Below are 20510 nucleotides of genomic sequence, written 5' to 3' on the forward strand. Positions count from 1 at the left end.
TGTTTCTGCACCCGTCTTCAAGTTGATCATGATGATTCCATTCGGGTGGCAAGCATTCTAAATTCTCTACGGAGTACCAAACTCTTCTTTTAGATCTAATGAAATTATCACCAGTTGAGTCCTTACATCTTTCTCTTGAAGTATCAACCTTGATAAACCTTGATTTGCATCTCCAACCACTAAAAATTCTTCTCTTACGCTTAATGCCACAAAGGTTCCTAAGTTGGCCATCCGTTTCAAGAATATCGTACTCAAGTGGGATAGGAAGACGAACAGAGATAAGTTTTACCCACTCAAGTGAAGGAGTAGACGACAACCTAGGTGGAGAAGTCTCCAACGTTCTTGACAAAGCGTACTCAACTCCCGTCCATCCTTTTCGAAGGGCTTCTACTTCCACATCATTTGCAGACTCAATCAGAGAAGAGTCTTCATACTCAAGGAGTTTGTTTGCGGATGTAGATTTATCACTAGGAGGACTAGATGCATGATTCTCATCACCAAGGGAACTTACTTCTTGATCTATCCCATCCAAGTCTTCATAAGGAATATGCCATGGAGGTTGTGCACTGGCCTTCTTGACATCAATTTCAATCTTATTGGAGGGGTACTCTACAATCCTAGATTCCCATGGAGGTTCAGCATCTCCTAAATCTTCAACCACTTCTTCCTCTACAACTGTTATGGCTTCCTCCACTTGTTCCAATACAAAGCCATGTTCCTCGTTGTCCACCGGAGTTTCTAGTGTCTCTTTCATGCTACGCTCTTCTTTTGATTCTCCACATGTAGCCATGGGAGTACTTTGAGTGCTCAGATGTTGGGAAGCTAATCGATTTACTACCTCGGTAAAGGCAGTCGCGAATTCTAGTACTCCCCATTTCATCTCTCTTTGCCCTTGAAGAAGAACACCAATAGTATCATGTATTGAAGGTTGAGGTGGATGTGAGGGCTCATTATTTGGGAGGAAAGGTTCATGATAAGAGGGTGGTTCATCACTCTCCATCTTTTCCACTTGTTGCACAGCACACTTCAATTCCTTGCTGTCAAATTGAGATTCCTTAGCCATGAAAGCTTCGGGTGCTGTTTGGTTTATCGCTCGGTCCAATTGATGCAGGGTTGCTTGAAATTGATCCATTGTTTCCTTGAGACGATCCCTTGACTCTTGTTCTGCTCGGATATCATAAGTATGATCATAAGGCTCTTGGATTGATGGATATGGATGTGGTGTATATGGAGGTGGTGGTCCTTGGGAGTAACTGGGTCAGAATTGGGGTGGATCTATGTATGGCTCATATGGCTCATAGGGTGGTTGATATGGTGGATAAAGTTTAGAATCATGTGATGATGTTTGGTAGTAGGGGGTTTGTGAGTATGGTGGTCCAGAGTTGTGTTGAGGAGGCGGTTCATAATCATATGGTGGGCCTTGTTGGTAACTACAAGGGGGTCCACCATATCCATCATCTTGGTACGCTCCCTGGAATGGTTCTTGACTATAGTAATTTGGTAGAGGTTGGTTGTCACGAAAGGGTCCACCATAACTATTGTCTTGACATGCATTGTGGAATGGTCGTGGTCCATGGTATCTTGGAGGGTGTTGTTGCCTAAAGGGTTGATCAGATCCTCGTGGCTCCTTCCAACTTTGATTGTTCTGACCTTGATGTATGTTCCTGTTATAGCTTCCATTCCTTCTAACAACATTAGAACCAAACTTGAAACCAGATGGGTGAGAATTCATAGTAGTAATTAAAAATAAAAATTAATGAAAATAAACTCTTAAAACTAGAAACACTAACAACAATATAAGATAAAAATTTGAAAAAGGTTTACATTTTAAAAAGGTTTGATTTTTAAAATTTTAAATTTAAATTTTGAAATTTGAATTTTGAATTTTGAATTTTGGAATTTAAATATTGAAATTTGAAATTTGATTTTGAAATAAGATAAGATAAGATTTTGAAAAAGATATGATTTTTGAAAAAGATTTGAATTTTGAAATTTAAAACTAAGATAAGATAAAAATTTTAAAATAAAAATCTGAAAATTTTTTTTTTCGAAAAAATTAATTTAAAAGTAGATATTTACAATAACCAATAATAAGGCACACGTTTGCAATTCCCCGGCAACGGCGCCATTTTGACAAACTGATTTCTGCTAGTAAAGAAATTCACAAATATAATCGCGTTGTAAGTATAGCTTCTAGACCGACAAGAATTCCTTTCGTACAAAAGTTTGGTTGTCACAAGTAACAAAACCCAATAAAATTTATAACCGAAGTATTTAAACCTCGAGTCGTCTCTCAAGGAATTGCAGGGAGGTATGATTTATTATTGGTTATATAAAAAGATATATTTTTGGGTTTTTGAAATAGCGAACAAGTAATTTAAATAACAAGAAAAAGAAATTAATAATTAATAAAATCTCTTGGCAAGGTATGAGAAATTGAGGTCCTATCCTAGCTATCCTTATCAGGTGTGATGAGAATTGGATTCTGCTCTCACTTTAGTTAACCTCTAACTATGAAGGTAAGTTAAGTGGATGAATCAATTTGATTCCTCAGGTCCTAGTCAATTCCTAAGAAAAGACTAGAGTTATTGGAATTCAAATTTTTCAGCAAAGAATTCCAATTTTCAATCAACAAGGAATTTGATAACTCAAGTGTCTCCAATTAATTAACCAAAGCAAAAGAGGAATAAATCTTAAATTAAATTGAAAATATCTATAACATAAATAAATCAAAGCAATCTTAATTCTGAAATACCTCAAATTATATTAAATAGAACATTCAAATCATAACATGGAAAAGTTCATAAGCCAATTTGGAAATATAAGTAATTAACAAGTAAAAGCATTAGAGTATTTGAAAGTAGAAGAGAAACATAAATTAAGGAACATTGAACCTGGAATGAAGAAATAACCATAAACTGAGAGGAATCCTAATCCTAAATATCTAAATCCTAAATCCTAAATCCTAAGAGAGAGGAGAGAGCCTCTCTCTCTCTAAAACTACATCTAAAAACCTAAAATTGTGTATTTTAAAGCTTGATTGATGAATGAATGGGTTTCCCTACTTTATAGCCTCTAATATGTGTTTTCTGTGTCGAAAACTGGGCTAGAAACAGCCCAGAAATCGCTGGGGGCGAAATCTGCCACGCTGATTTTCGTCACTGCGACACGTCCGCGTGGAGCACGCGTTCTCGTCACCTAGCTGTACAGCCACTATGGAAAATTATATATGAAATCAAAGCCTCAGACGTTAGCTTTCTAACTCAACTAGAACCACATCATTTGGACCTCTGTAGCTCAAGTTATGATCGATTTAGTCCGAGAGGGTCGGGCTAACAGCTTTGCAGTTCCTTCAATTTCTTGTATTCCTTTCACTTTTGCATGCTTCCTTTCCATCCTCTAAGCCGTTCCTGTCCTGTAGTCTTTGAAAACACTTAACACACATATCAAGGCATCGAATGGTAATAAGAGAGGATTAATATTAGCAAATATAAGGCCAAAGAAGCATGTTTTCAATCATAGCACAAAATTAGAAAGGAAATTGTAAAACCATGCAATTAGTATGAATAAGTGTATGAAAGATTGATAAAATCCACTTAATTGAGCACAAGATAAACCATAAAATAGTGGTTTATCAAGAGCCAATAGGGTGGTTTCCAAATTAAAGAACGAAAGATTAAAAAAACTAAAGGAATGAAAGAACTAAGAGATTATCAAAATTAGGAATTAATGCAAGTGAAGAGAACAAGATCAAAACTTAGTGAAAATGCTATAAATGCAATAAAGAGAGCCTTGACTTGGGAATGAGAAGATCCAAGGAATCCTATCATCGCCATAACCACAACTATGATAATTATGATGTGTCAATCTCGCTTAGTTAACCCCTAACATCGACGAGTAAGTCAAGCAAGCATAATTGACCTTAATCCATAAGTCCTAGCTAACTTACCAAACTAGTTGATAAAGAGCTAGCTTCAACGGACACAAGAGTCAACTAACTACCCAAGAATTACCACTAAATGCCGAACATCATGACTCGTGTATCCTAGGAACTCAAATCCCAAGCCAAAGTGTGAAAATCTACTCAAATTCAAAGGTTGGCATTTTCACAAACACCTTGTGTTCATAAAATCAAAACATAAGAAATTGTAAAGGAAAATAGAAAACTATAACCAACTATTCACAAAATTAACAATAAACATCCAAACAAACATAAAGCAAGCATAAAACACTAAATTCATCAATCAAAACTTCAAGAACTCAAAATTGCAAATATTAACAAAGTGCTTGAACCAAAGGAAATTGAAAGTAAAGATAATGTAATTAAAGAGGAATTAAAGAGTACTTACAATTAAAGAAGTAAAATCCAAGATCAAACTTGCTATAAAATGCTACAATAAAAAACCCTAGGAGAGCAATTGCTATCTACACTACTCCTACTCCTAAGGATGAATTCTAACTAAAACTAAAACCTAATAAAACTTCATACTAACTAATGATCAAGCATATGTGTTGATATCCCCTTCATATAGCACTCCAATTCAGCATCGAGCTTTCTAAAATTGGGCCAAAAGCCCTCAGAAATCGCGCATCACGTGTTTCATTAATGAAACCACGTGCAGGGACCTGTCCGTATGCATAGATGTGTGTGTACGCACACTTTGCTGTTTCCCCACGTTTTCACATTTCAGTCCAAATTTAGCGAGATAACACAAAAGTATGCTATTTTGGTGCTTAAGTGTGAGTTTATGTGATGAAATCCATTCAAATCAAGCTAAAATATATTGGAAAATATGGACTCATCAATTTCCCCACACTTAAACAATAGCATGTCCTCATGCTAAACCAAACAAGGAGAATAATCAAAGGGGTCACCAACTTATTGAATGCAACTATCTATATGCATGCAAGTATATTATATACTATCTATATATATCTATCTATAGTTTCCTATTGATTTGGTGAAAACAAACAATCAAATTCCAAGCAAGTATATAGACATTTAGGGCTAAGAAAAGGGAATAATCCAATGCAATCAAAATCTAAAGAATTAATTCAACTCATCAAAATAAAGCAACTTGCAAGAATGCATGATAAGAGAGGTGGAAACATAGAATTGAGTAATCGAACCCTCACTAGGTGTGTGATGAGTCCATATTTTACGATATATTTTGGTTTGATTTGAGTGAATTTCATCACATAAACCCACATTTATTCATCTAAATAGCATGCTTTTGAAATTTCTCCCTAAATTGTGCTTGAAAGTGAAAACATGCTCTTTTGTGCTTAATTTGGTCAATTTTAATTCACTTTAATCCCATTTGGTGCCTTGATGTATTTGTTAAGTGATTTCAGGTTTTCAAGGCAAGTTTGGATTGAAGAAGTGAAGAAAGAGCATTAAAAAGGGGGAGAAATCATGAAAAAATGAGATTTGGAAGCTGCTGCAAAGATGTGTACGCACAGTGATACGTGCGTATGCACAACGGTGACTTCGTGCAAGGATGCGTACGCACACACAACGATGACTTCGTGGAAGGATGCGTATGCACAGTAGGTCGTGCGTACGCACGCATGCATGCACGTGAGGTCATTAATGCAAATCACTGGGGTCGATTTTTAGGCCTCCAAAACCCAATCCAACTCATTTTCTGAAGCTATTTGAGACCAAGGCAAATAGGAATGAAGGGGGAGAACTTAGGTTTAGGTTTTTACATGTTTTTGTTTAGTTTTTCTAGAGAGAGAAGCTCCCCCTTCTCTCTAGAACTAGGATTTCTTAGTTTAATTTCTTATAATTTCTATGTTTAATTCTTGTTTTCATTTACTTTTCCTTGTCATTTATTGTTATTGCATCTTTGTTCTTCTTTCTCTCTTGTTATTTCCTTTATTTTGTCATTTTTATGTTCATGGATACTCTTGTTAATTTTAATTTTCAATTAATGCAATTTATGTTTTATGTTCATTTAATGCTTTCTTTAATTGTATTATCATTTTCTTGCTTTTGGTAGTTAGCTTTTATTTTTAATGCAATTTAATATTATTTTATTTTCATGCACACCAAGTGTTTGATAAAATGCTTGGCTTAGTTTTCACTTAGTTTTTCCACACTCTTGGCTTGGAATTGATGACTTTGGTGATCCTTGAGTCATTGATGTCCATTCTTGTTTGATACATTAGAGTAGTTAGTTGATTTGGTCTCCATTGACTCTATGTGACCCTTAGTGTTGACATAGGACTTATGGATTGAAATTAACTATGCCTATTTGACTTATCTTCGATGTAAGGTTGACTAAGTAGGATTAACTCTTCATAATCATCATATGTTTGTGGTCAATGTCTAGGATAGGTAACCTTAGCTCTCAATTACATGCCAAGAGGTTTCTTGCATTTGAAGTTTCATTTCCTTGCATTTTAATTACTTTGACTTTTATTGCTTTGATGTTTACTTTCTTACATGTTTAGTTTTCACACTCTTGGTTGAGAAATTGGGTGTTTGGGTGGAATTGAGTTGTGGATGTCCATTCCGCATTGTGTGAGAATAGTTAAGTGGTTTAGTTTCCATTGAAGCTAGTCTTTTACTAAGTAATTAGTGAGTTGACTAGGACTTATGGATTGAGATTAATTATGCTCTTTTGACTAATTCTCAAGGAGGATTGACTAATCTAGATTGATTCCACACAATTGCCATGTTTGTGGTCCATAACTAGGATAGGAAACCTAGATTACCCACTTCTTGCTAAGAGCCCTTTTTCTATTTGATTTCTATTTGAATTGCTTTAGTTGCTTTCCTCTTAATTCCTTGCATGATCATTTAATTCCTTGCTATTTACATTCCCTTGCTCTCTTGCTTTCATCCCCAATTCCCCATGCTCTCTCATAGCCAATAATTGTACATTTCATTACAACTCCTAGGGAAGACGACCCGAGGTTTAATTATTCTCGGTTATTTTGTATTGAATTTATTATTTGATCTTGATAATTTATTGTTGGTTTGGACTATGCTACCAATGAATCAATTCTTGTTTTGATTGATTCCAAACCGGCAAAAATTCCTCTCATCAAATTTGGCGTCGTTGTCGGGGAGTGCAATGGTCTATGTTATTGGCTATTGTACATATTGTGAATATTGTGTATAGCTTATTTTTGGTTGATTGTACATATGTTGCTTGCTTATCTTTGGTTATTGTGAATATGTTTTTCTTGTTTGCTTTTTATTTTTCTTGTTGGGAGCTCATAGCCTGTTGGACACTCCATCTAAGCTTGGTGCAATCAATTGGGAATTGTGGAGATTCTAGCATTGTTGGAAGCTCCATGATGAATACAAGCACAAGATTAAAGCTCTCCATAAGTCTAACTTAAAGACATTAAATAAAAGTGTTTGGTAACACCTTTCTAACCATCTCTTTGTACATAGTTTCAATTTATTGCATTTTGTCTCATGTAAATAGTTTGGGTTAGTTTAATTTCAAGCTTAATTTGATTAGATTTTAGTTTAGATCATGTGTTTTCGATGAATAATATATTTTGGGGTTAAAAAGCTATTTTGGATTTCAAGTTTGGTGCCTTAGAGAACTAAAATTTTTTTTGAGAAAAACAGAGCATGTGCGTGCGCACACACCTGTGCGTATGCACACTACCCCAATTTTTGCATTCTGTGCGCGCGCACCCTTTTGTGCGTGCACACACCAGCTTATGCCTTTTCTGTTGGGAGCGTTCGCACTCCTTGTGTGTCCACAACCTCCCTTATTTTGCCTATGTGCGTGCGCATGGACCTATGTGCGTATGCACAGAAGGCGTGAAAGCTGGCCATTTTGACGTTTCATTTTTTTCAAAAAAAAAAAAACCACCTGTGCATGCACATAGACTTGTGCGCACGCACAACCTTCAACACCCCCTCTGCTAGCAGCACACGCACCCCTTGTGCATGGGAATACCCCCTCTTTTCCCTTCTGTGCGTGTGCACAGACCCTTATGCCCCTTTTGTTTGCAGCACTCACACATTGTTGTGCGTGCGCACAACTGCATTTTCCACCTAGTGTGCATATGCACACGTACTTGTGCATACGCACGACCCTGTTTTCTCACCACTTCACCTCTTTTTCTTCTCTTCTCTCTACTTCTTCTCTTCTTTTTTCTTCCACCTCTCTCTTCTCTTACTTTCACCCTCTTCTCTACTTGCTTTGCTTTGTTTTATTTTCATTTCATTTCTACTTTAGCAATTATATTAATTTTGCTTTAGTTGTTTGTTAATTAAATAATTTGCAAGTGTTTGCTTGATGTTGATTGGGTTGCTTCTTGATTGAATTTGATCAATGCACTTATACTTTGCCTTAAATTACTAACACCTAATTGGATTTGCACATTTACATGTTGCGTATTAGGTGAAATTTTTATAAGTGCATAATGAATTTAGTGAATTGAATTGAACTATTTATTCATCATGGTTTTTAGTGAATATAATCACATAACAAGGTATTTGTTCCTTGTTAATGCCTTGCATTTTTTTTAGTCGACTTGACTTGACACTACAAAAAACACGCTAATTTGCAGGGGTTTTTTATCTAATTTGCGGCGGTTTTTAACCCCCGCAGATTGCATTACAGCGGTTTAATAAACTCCCGCAGTTAGGTGTGCTGCAATATTTTACGGGGGTTTTATCAGAACCGACGCAATTTTGAAATCCAAATTGCGGCGGTTTTTGCCCCCCGCTGTTTGCGGGGGTTTCAACTAAATCGCGTCGGTTTCCGAAGACTTCCAACAGTTTTGTGTTGCAGCATTTTTTATTCATGTTGTGGGGGTTTTAAACCCCCGCAAATATGGTAAACTTAAAACAAGATTTTTTTTGTTGGAGTTGTAAACTCCCACAATTTGAAATGTAATGCCAAAATATTTTCACTATGATATATATAGTTTTTTCTTATTTTATATAATATTTATTAGAATGCAAAATTTAATAAGATAAAATTCTTTAAAGTATAAATCTAAAATATAACCCATTAAAATAAATAATAACTTTTTAATATTATAATAAAATGTATAATATCTGAATCATCACTGTCTTTATATATCTAATCCTAAAAATTAAATAAGCTAAAATAATATAAACTCACAACTACCACTAATGAGTTCTCTACTTGAATAAGTTTGTTTAATAAAAAAATGCAACATAATACCCTAACAAAGGTGCAACAATAAACAACTAATCAATCTTTAAAGTAATACTAAACAATGTCTTCACGATTTTCATTGCTTCCTCCTGATGATGTTCTTCCTGTTGTCGGTGTAATAGGTTCGTTCTCAACATCATTAGCCTAAAATAAATTAAAAATAGAAATGTCAACATAAAAATTTCCACATCTATGACACTATAACGACAATTTAAAGACAAAAAATGTTAAAAAGGCATTAACCTTTTCTTGTGTGAAAAACTTGAACAACAAATTAGTAAGAGTAGGCATGTAAAAGTTAGAATATACGAGACTAATACCATGCTAGAACATTAGCATAATATAACGGTTATCATTTATCATAATTTTTAAAAATATTAGTACAACATAGATTTGACAAGAGATGGCAATTTACCTGAGTTCTATGGTTAAATATACTAGTAAGTTCAACAGGAATTCTTCCTTCTTTAGCAAGAAAATAAGCCTTGAATGCAGCTAATGTCCCATCAAATTTAGACTCCAAACGCTTAAAATCAGCTTGGGAGTAATTGGTAGTAGATGACATTGAAGTTGAAGAATTAGCTAACTAGCTAGGATGATTGCCATTTCTGAAAGTATTAGTAGGTGTTGCTCCCATTCCCATGCATCGCACCCTACCAGAATGCTCCTCCTCAAACACTTTGCCAATAGCATCATTTGTAGATGGTCCAGATTCATCTTTCTCATTTTGAGTCATAAGTACTTCAATTTGTTCCTGCATTTGAGATTTAAGCAACAAAAATATAACAAAATAACATTAAGGTTTGGCAGATTTTGAAGTAACACTTTGTACTAAAATAGACCAAAAAGTACAACTTACTGCTATATCCCTTGCTTCATCAGTCACAAACGACCCATCTCTCTTCTTATGAGTTTCTATGTACATTTCTCCACGGCTAATTTTTCGACCAGTTTCTAAAAACTATACAAAAGAATATAAAAAAAAAAGTTAAAGAGCATATCTTAACGTAGTAAAAACAAAAAATGATTGATGCTTCATACTATTTCATGTCTTTTCCTTGAGATGGGTTTCGAGCCACCAGTATGGGGAATTGTTTGCTTCTTGCGGGCTTCCTTATTTCTCCTACACATCTCCTATAAAAAAAGAAAAATGAAGATTAGAAAAGTGATTACGTATTAATATTATATTTTGAAAATTTTAGCATGTTACCATTGTAGAAGGTAGAAACCGATACTGAAGAAAGGATGCCCATTGATCTCTGTCGATGCCGACTGGGACATTATCAATGAGTGCTTGTCTATTCATGCATGGATCATAGAACTCTTTCCATAACTTAATTCTATGTTGTGACCACTTTTTTGCAAGGCTCAATTTGCAATATCGCTTTGCAATGCCCTCAGAAATTTTGAAATGAAATTTTGGCTATAAAAAAGAATCATACATAAATAACAAGATATCATTAACAATAGAAAATTTTAATAGGAATTTAGTAAAACTAATTATTTCAAATATATACCTTCAGCAAGTTACTAAAACACTCTTCAAATCTAGATCGAGGTATGCCTAAAGGTCCTGACCACTTTGAGAAATTGATTGGAAATAACTTACAATCAACTGCCAATGTCCCTAGATATCCAGCAAGCAAACCTTGGGCTTCTCCAATAGCTTGTTGATCTTCAAAGTTCACAACAACTTGCTCATCTCTAGATAAGTTATCCATTTCTTTAACTTTTAGCCTTCTAGTCTTAATAGTTCCATCTGTGCCTTTATTTCCAAAGTTTTAAACTAAATTAAAAATTTAAACACAAAGTATTTGCATATAAAATTAATTATATGTAAGTACATATTTACTTTTAAAATAGAATTTTTAAACATTTTACAATTAAAAGCTTTTAAATTTTAAACAATTATGAAGAATTCACATGTAACACAAAGGACAACACAAATCACAGAATAAAATTTCACTCCTAGACACTAGGATCAAGAAAGAAACAGATCACTTGAGTAAAAGAAGACTAAGTTTGCAACAGAACATTTGTTAGGTACCCCTAAAAAAAATAAAAACGAACTCTCCAAGAATCAAGAATATTTCGCAGTTCATATGAGTACACCTTAAGAAAAAATGAAAATTTTCAAATTCATCAACAACTCGTGTAAATCATATGGGCACCACTGTTCAGCTGTGGATTAGATCCTAAAAATAAACAAATTGAAAACTATATATCACTGAATAAAAATACATAAATAAATTATTTAAAAAATCATCTTTACATCAAGGAAAAAATGGAACCATGGACAACGACAAATGCAACTCGTCAGAATCTAGAAAACCCTCAATCAAAATCTCAATTAATAAAGAATAAAGGCAAAACTTGATAAATAAGAAAACAAGGAATCTGATCTATGTACACCACCAGTTTTAAAAGAGACAAAAATGTTAGAAAGCACGGTGCATCTAGATATAATCACAGAAAGAAGAATACCATGAAAAGAAGAGAAACAAACATTCAGAATCCAAATTCAAAATTGCAGATCAATGAAACAAATTGAGCCACTGCCGATTGATCCCACTAGGTGGTAGAGCAATACTACATTCGCATTCCACAAAAGGAAACAAAACGACTCTGTGGGTGGCAGCGATGATAAGCTATATTATAGAGGGAAAAGGAGCAAAATGGGAATAACTTCCTGATATCGAAATGGCGCTCCTTCTCCTTCGGTGTATCGAAATGGTAAGTACATATATATATATATATATATATATAGTGTGGACCGAAAAACATAAAAGATTTAGTAGTGGAATACAATCTTGTATTAAGTTAGTCTTACTTACGAATGGCCTAATTGGATTGAGATATCACTTAATTAAGAATGCAATTTAGCCACCTTAATTATTGGATATGATCATTATATTATTTAAATTATAAAGTAACTAACGAAAAAGTTAATTAAATGGACATCTAATTGAGAGAGAGAGAGAGAGAGAGAGAGAGAGAGAGAGAGCAATTTACAATATTGACCAGACAAACACTCATTATTTTTCTACCGAGTTTTCATTATTACTACAAGGAGAAGATAAATAAATAACAATTTGGACAAAAAGAAAAGGGGATTTGAAAGGGAAAAGATCATGATGATTTGATGATAAATAATGTGATTTCACAAAAGCCAGAACTATGCATATGCATATCACTTTGTCATCTAGTAATATTATAGGAGTAGTACTATTTCGTATTTTCATTTTATGCCTCGGGAGTTGGGTAAATATTTTAAGATTTTTATTAAAAATATTTTGGGCAACATTTCCGTACAATTGAAGTCTTTATCATATGCCTCAAAATAAGTAAACTTTAATATTATTCAACCATAGCCACATAGAAAGCTAAATAATCAGCATTAGACCTGTAAAAATTGGCATGGTACATGTTCAGCTATCAATGCATCACTTTTCTACTTTTATACAAGAGATTGCACAAAAAAAATATATTATATATAAAGATTAAAATATAAAAATTTGCATTTATATAGAAAGCACTTATTTAGCAACTCAGCATGAGAAATTAAGTTTATTATGCACCATACCTACTGTCTCCACGGTCCAATATTTAGAAGATTGACGTCCACCAAAGGGCCTAGTATGTTCTTGGGATCCTTGGTTAGGCAGTGAATGATCCATATTACTATCCGGATTGCTTTGTATTGCTGAATCATGATTAGGTGGTGAATCATGATTAGGTGGTGAGATATCCGTAGGTGAATTGTGAAATACCTCGTCGTTAGACTGATCAAAACCATTTTCAGGTAGAGGAGCTGATCTCAGGGGATTAGTAAACCGTTTACACTTCGGCATTGCTGTAAATGAATTTAACAACAAATAGTTAGAGAAAATAACTCAAAAAGCATGTTATATTTCACACAAAATTAGGCCAGAGATAAAATTTATGAACAAGCCAACGGATTAACCATAACCTTAAAATTAACAAATATATAAATAAGCTTTAACCTTAGATTTCTCATTATGAGTCAACTACGTCATCGATCAAGTGGTTTGTTGCCAATTGAATGTATTCATCACTGTTACCAAAATATTGATCAAGAGCTTGCTCTTGATGTGGCTCGTCCTCATCTGCAGCCTCTTCAATTTCATCACCCATTTCATACAAATCTCTTGGTTTTAAATGAACAACAATACTCTATCCTTTGTTAACGACATCATCTACGTAGTATACCATTGATGCTTGTGACGCTAGAATATAAGGCTCATCTTCTTCATGTTCACCGGTATGAATTGGTCTTTCAAAGTTAACACAATGAAAATGCCATTGATCTCTTCTATATCCTCTATGTCGAGTGGAATCAGCCCATTTACATTTGAAGAGAACAACAGTGAATCGCCCATAATAGCTAACCTCAATTATATCCTCCAACTTGCCATAATAGGGTACATCACCTTGTCTTAAATTTTTGTCAACTCGACTTGCAACACATGGTGTGCTAGAGGTTAAATATACTCCACTATTCTGTGTCCTCAAACCTTCTTCACGAGCAACAGTTCGAAATGTGCAACCATTTATTTTATAAGCACTATATCTCGTTGCATTTGATAAGGGGCCTCGTGCTAAAAATTTTATGTCAGTAGACAACTGTTCTATGGTATCTGGGTTCATTATCTGAAATTGGGATAAGTTATGAGAGTTAAAACGTTTATATCTTAACACCTTTTCCATTTCATAAACTCTAATAATTAAGTAACTTGTTTTTCAAACCACGAAACAAATTCCTTAAATACTCTCTTCTCTATGTCTGTGGGGTTCGGTCTTCTTCCCTTTGAGCTTCTTCTTATGTATTCTCTAAATTCACTGCATTAGGAATTAATTTGGATTCAGAGTACGTCACTCACGAATATAGATTCTGAATATATTACTGCAAATAACCTCTATCTTTACTTACTTCACATAATCCTTGACGGCTTGACAATTTAGTAACACATATCTATGGGCTTGTAGCTTTTGCTTTTCATTCAACGTAAAAATTGTACCAGAACTCCCTGCTTTACCCACCGGCGGAAAGAGACAAGATTCTGAGCATCCCTTGTCAAGCGGGTCATCACATACACGTCTAGCTCTATTGAACCTTGTCTCTATATCTTCAAAATAGCGAGAACAAAAAGTGAGACATTCCTCAGCTAAATATCCTTCGGCTATAGATGCTTCTGCTTGTGCTCTATTCCGCACATGGGATTTTAGATGGCCTAACTCCCTAAAATAATATAAAAAAATCAAGTAAAAATGACATGACTAGAGATGCAATTCTAACGATCTTTAGTTCATCATACAAAATATTTTACCTCTCAATTGGATACATGTATTGATAATGCACTGGACCTCCGAGCTTTGCTTCATCTACTAGATGGACCGTCAAGTGAACCATGACGGTAAAGAATGATGGAGGGAATAACATTTCCAACTGGCAAAGGACGACCACTATGCGTTGTTGGAGCTTGTCAAGTTCAGAGTTACTTAAGCTTTTCCCACAAAGGATCTTAAAGAATGAGCCAAACTCAGCCAATACTGCGGTAACATGATCTGGCAGCAAATGACGAACTGCTATTGGTAACAATTCCTCCAAAAGAATATGACAGTCATGACTTTTTAATCCAAAAATTTTTTTCTGTCCTTCATCCACATATCTCGAAATATTACTTGAGTATCCATCTGGTAGCACAACATTCTTCAATGCCGAAAGAAATAGCTTCTTGGTGTCACGTGTTAGTGAAAATAAAGATAAATGATATGATCCATTGTCACTTGGCCAGAGATCACGCCTTATGCCCATTTCTTTCAAATCTTTCTGTGCCTTGAGATTGTCCTTTGATTTTGCTTTGTCATTAAGCAAAGTGTACAAAATGTTATCACACACATTCTTCTCAATGTGCATAAAGTCCAGATTGTGACGCAACAAATTGGTTTTCCAGTACGGAAGATCAAAGAAAATGCTTCGCTTGTTCCACTGCTTAACTTCTCGTCGAGGTCTTTTCCCACCACTACGAGATTCTTCTCGTTGCTGATCTCGTGTTTCAACATCCTGTTGTTGTTCAAGAATGTCAGAACCTAATAACTTCTTAGGTGGACCACGCTCCTCTGTGCTTCCATCAAAACGAACACGATTCAGTCTAAATCTATGATTTCTTCCCAAAAAACGTCTATGACCCATGAAGCACCATTTAGAACTATGACGGAGATAACAAGGAAAAGAATCAAAGTTACAAGTGGGACAAGCTAAACCGGTGTGTGTGTTCCAACCAGATAGCATACCTAACCCAGGAAAATCACTTATTGTCCACATAAGAGCTGCATGCATTCTAAATGTGTTTCCGGATGATGAGTCAAATGTCTCCACACCATCAATCCATAAATCTTTCAATTCATTTATAAGGGGCTGCAAGTACACATCTATCTTATTTCCCGGGGACTTCTTTCCTGGAATAACCATTGATAAGATGAAAGAAGTGTGATTCATACACATCCAAGGTGGAAGATTGTATGGAATCAAGAACACAGGCCAAACGCTATTAGTAGAACTCAAGGCTCCGAAGGGATTAAAACCATCAGTTGCAAGACCTAGGCGAACATTTCGTGGCTCTTCGGCAAATAGTGTGTGCATCGCATTAAAATTCTTCCATGCTTCACCGTCCCTTGGATGTCTCAGTAATCCATCTCTTGCAGGTGCAGAATTATGCCATTGCATGTGCTCAGCCGTCTTGCTACACATATATAACCTTTTCAACCTTGGCTTCAGTGGAAAGTATCGCAAAACTTTTGCAGCTTGCTTTTTCTTTTTTTTTCTTAGGGATCCATCTAGATATACCGCAATACTTGCATGTATCTTGTATGTTATCTGGAGTGTCATCTAGATATAACATACAGTCATTTGGGCAAGCATCAATCTTAGTATATTCTAGGCCGAGTTTGCAAATTACTTGCTTGGCCTTATAAAAACTAGAAGGCAGCTGTATTCCATCGAAAGTATCTCTCAACAAAGTCAATATCATAGTCATGGCCTTATCGCTTATTCTACACAAGACCTTTATGTGATACAATTTGATTATAAACTCCAACTTTGTGCATTTACTGCCCTCGTGCAACTTTTCATTTCCGTCTTTTAAAAATTCATTGAACTCACTACCATCATCAAAGGAGCCCTCATGTAATCTTCCATCTGCGATGTCTTCATCTCCATCGGGTATAACTGCATCATTCAATCCCATTATACCTTCATCCCCATGGTGGCCGAATACATCATGCAGTAATGTATTTAGCGGATTCTCTTGAGATGGTGGCGCTTGCACTTCTATACTACTTGGCTCAACAGGTTGTATCTCACCATGACGATTCCAGATCACATAGTTTCTGGGAAATGGCTTTAAGAGCAGGTGATCCTGAACTGTGTCTCTTTTATGCCATTTTCCAAATACACATCGTGGACATGGACAACATATTCTATCCGAAATGGTCGCTCTCGCAAAAGCAAAATCAAGGAATCCAATTATGCCATCCATGTATTCCTTTGTTGTTCGAGGTTTTTCAATCCAAGTTCTATCCATTGGTAACTAATTTATTCAACCAAAAATATAAAAAGTTGTAACATAAAGAAGGAATAAGTAATTTATTTTTGTAAAGTAATTAATACATTAAATCTTGTCATCGTAATCATTATAATAAGTTGTTAATTTTTTTTATACTATTTTATGTCACATTGATTTTTTTTAATTTTTTACACAGAAATACTAAATTATTCTTTAAGTATTGGTGTCGTTTTATTGGTGTAAAGTGATAGAAAATTTTAACAGATTACAACTATTTAAGTTTTAATCTTCTAAATTAAATTCTAAACAAATATAGTTTTTCATATCACATTTAAGGATTTGAATAATTATTTTATATGTAATTAATTGGGTATTATTTTATACTTGGTTAGTTTTTTAATTAAATTTTTAGTCATAGCTATATTCAATATTCAATAAATTAAATATTATAATATTTTATGACAAGCATTCTAGCTATAAAAAGTTAAGTTATAATTAAGTTATTGTATATTTTAAACGATTCAAGACTCGAAAAATACTATTCTAAAATGAGTTATATTTTATACATTTTGTTTTCATGTGAATATTATTATATATTTTTTATGTTAAAGTTTTTGCTGTTCAAAAATATTTTTGAAGCTCAGTCATTGCCAATCAACTAAATAAATTGAAAACTAGAAAAAGAAAAAAAATGACTAGAACATAAAAAGGAGGATAGATATTTCAAAAATAAAATCCCAAAAATGATATACATAGAATTTCAAAACTATAACTATTTTATTCAGAATAAAGAACATGTAACTACTTTATTGAGGCAGAGAATAACCTTGTAAAAGGAATCAACTGAATAGTTTGGATTAGATTTGAATGTATCAGTGAAATAGGAGCAACAGGTATGCCAAATCAACTACTTATATATTGCAAAAACAATTTTAAAAAAAATGATAAAAATAGTTTAGTATGAACATCAGCAAATGAAAACTTTAATTTTAAATAACAAAATGCAACAAAAGGCACAATTATCACAAATAAAAATGTTCTCTTTATTTTAACTTCAACTATCAAAGAGAGGTTGAACTCAATTTAATTACAAAGCTGTGACAGCGAGACAAAAGTTACATCTTAGGCATCACAGGAGAAAATAAATATCAATGGTTGCTATTATTATCTATATACAATATGCTTATTAGTTAAATAAAAAAGACTGCGTCTTAAGCATGTAACTAATATTTTGTTTTTAATTAGTAAGGAATTATAATATGATTCTTACCGCTAATAATTATAATTGTAAGTGGTTGTGGCACTGACTCGTGTATATATAGATGGCAAGGTATTCTATGCAGCTTTTAAGAAGAGTTCCATCATATGGACTTGTCAAAATAATTTAAAATTGACTATCTCTATTTTTTTTTTATATTCACAATTTAACTCTTTACATTTTTTATTCTATAAAGGAATTTAGCATCTAATTTTCCCTAATCTATTCCCACAAATCAAATCTGCAACACCGAATTCTACCTCATAGGTCATGGCAAAATTCATCTGTTGGTATAAGAATAGTAAGAAAAATCACTGCTACCAATCTAGAACATCATGATAGGTCTAGAGGAGGAAAAAAGAAAAAAAAATTTTTAAAATTGAAAGCTTTTAATTCCTGAAGATTAGATTTGCTTCAAATTTTCTCATAAGATTTTAATTAGGAACTGAGGAAGGTCGAAGTTAATGAAGCATGAAGCATTCTCTATTTCAAATGAACTTGGAATCACTAAATATAGTTTCATCTTTCAAGAAGCCAAATATCAAATTGGAAAAATTCAATAACACTAACAAATTACTAAACTCAATTATATGCGATCAAATTTTTACCTTTGCATAGAAGCACAGCTGCAACTATGAAAGCCAATAGCAGCAGCAATGGAACGCGAACAGTAGCAGCAACACAAATCTGAACCCGAATGCGAACACGAACAGCAGCAGCAACACGAACGCGAGTAGCAGGGGCACAACCGCGATTAGCAGCAGCAATCAATCAATATGTGTGATCAATTTTAGGAGTTGTCTACACACAAAGCAAGAGGCAATAATTAATATTAGAAACTACTCGTTATCTAACATAATTGTTATGACTTTTGATAAGCTATAATTGAAAATTAGTTTAAAATTTTATCATATCAGACCTATATATATGGCTATATTAATTAGCTTAGTCCATAAAAGCACATAATATTATCATGTGTTATTTTCATCTTATATGGATATGATGAAACGTAAGCTTTGAAATTGAAGCCCATAAAGTTAATCTAAGTCACTAAATTAATTTTATATCAACTCTTATAAATTTCACCTGCTAGCGGCTATATATGAATAAGCCAACCTTGTGGACCAAATTAAAGAAGAAAGAAGTTACTATTACTCCATAGAACAAAACGTTCATACAATTAAAAGTTTTTCAAAAGAGGATTTCTTACGCCCAGTTTTCTCCAACCACTATTCATTTGTTAATTTCTCAGTACAATTAGAAATACTGTTCTTTTAATCAAGTTGCAGTTACACCTAACATTAATTTCTTGACCTGTATACATACATACAGTTTCTGCTGTTGAATGCTATATGCAGAACAATAACAAAAAAAATACAGCAGCATCTGATGATAATTCAGAAATGCACCAACAGGAACAAAAGCCAATTTCTAAGAAACTTGATACTATTACTCTTAACTTCATGCAAACAATAAACTAAACAAAAAACAAATTTTATAAACTACGAAAGACCCTAAAAAAATGCATACAATTAAGCTTTATCTTTTTACCTTATAAGAAAAAAAAAACTACTAATGACCTTGTATATCAAAAAGGAAGTATGAGCATAATGCATGAATTATATCCTATGGTTCAAAACCAAATCTAAAATAAAAGAAAGAAAAAAGAAGACCTTCTAGTACTACACGGGGCATAATAGCTACAAGTGGAGTTATGCTTGTGAAGATGTTGCTGAAGAAGAGTTTTAGTTTAAAAATATATAGGGAGGAGATCTATCGCTGAGATAATTTAGTGGGGAAGTCTTTTCTTCAACAAGGATAGTTCTAGGTGTAAGAAAAAACAAAAAATCATAGTATTGTGATACAAAACAACTAGACCAGAACATAGGATACAAACCAAACACAGTTACTTTGAAACGGGACACCAAGTCATGCATGAAACTAAACAATGCTTCTATATATAGTGCTTTTAAATACTTTGATTTCAAATAGATTGAATTAACTAAATTATCAAGACCCTTCAACCACTCTTGTCAACTTCAATTAGCTAAATACCAGTAAAGTGGATGCAGAAAAAAAAAGAAAATAAAAGCCATATATATTTGATTATATTCTACTAAGTTTTTTTTAAAGCTATGCCCAATTATTATAGTACCAATTTCCATTACTAATCACATTATAAGAATTCCAATTATATATATATACTTCATGTATTAAGTTTACCCTGTTCTAGTATTATTAATAGTTATAGTATCAATCAAGTTACGTCCTTATATGTTAATAAAGTTACAAAGAAAAACTAGTTACGTCCTTATTAATAGTTATAGTATTATTAATAGTTATTGGCTCAGGCAGCTGGTTCTCCTTAGTAAACTTCCTCTAATTTGGATTATATATATATATTATGAAAGTAATGCAGAAGAAACACCTTTTGAAGAAATATACATTACCAACAATATATTCTATAGCTATTTTTCAAAATTTGAAACTAGCTAGTAATTA

At 33.7% G+C, this 20510-nt stretch overlaps 1 protein-coding gene across 1 annotated transcript; it reads right to left on the minus strand.

The window, feature by feature from the left end:
• Positions 1-13358: 13358 nt before the first annotated feature.
• LOC112757075 (uncharacterized) lies at positions 13359-16768 on the minus strand. The gene is made up of 4 exons (XM_025805675.1): positions 16145-16768; positions 14513-16062; positions 14280-14424; positions 13359-13835 (listed from the first exon to the last, which is right to left on the minus strand). Exons 1-4 carry the CDS (start codon positions 16766-16768, stop codon positions 13359-13361), a joined length of 2796 nt encoding a protein of 931 aa, XP_025661460.1.
• Positions 16769-20510: the final 3742 nt, after the last annotated feature.

This window comes from Arachis hypogaea, chromosome 16 (genome assembly GCF_003086295.3).
Source record: "Arachis hypogaea cultivar Tifrunner chromosome 16, arahy.Tifrunner.gnm2.J5K5, whole genome shotgun sequence".
NCBI classification, from domain to species: domain Eukaryota; kingdom Viridiplantae; phylum Streptophyta; class Magnoliopsida; order Fabales; family Fabaceae; genus Arachis; species Arachis hypogaea.

Bases quoted from the DNA above. Each gene is read 5' to 3' on its own strand.
- LOC112757075 (XM_025805675.1), bottom strand. From the start codon at position 16,768: ATGGATAGAACTTGGATTGAAAAACCTCGAACAACAAAGGAATACATG. The intron at 16,063-16,144 runs GTAATTTGCAAA...ATGACACTCCAG, and splicing joins GTTTTTATAAGGCCAAGCAA to ATAACATACAAGATACATGC. The intron at 14,425-14,512 runs GTAAAATATTTT...ATATTATTTTAG, and splicing joins TACATGTATCCAATTGAGAG to GGAGTTAGGCCATCTAAAAT.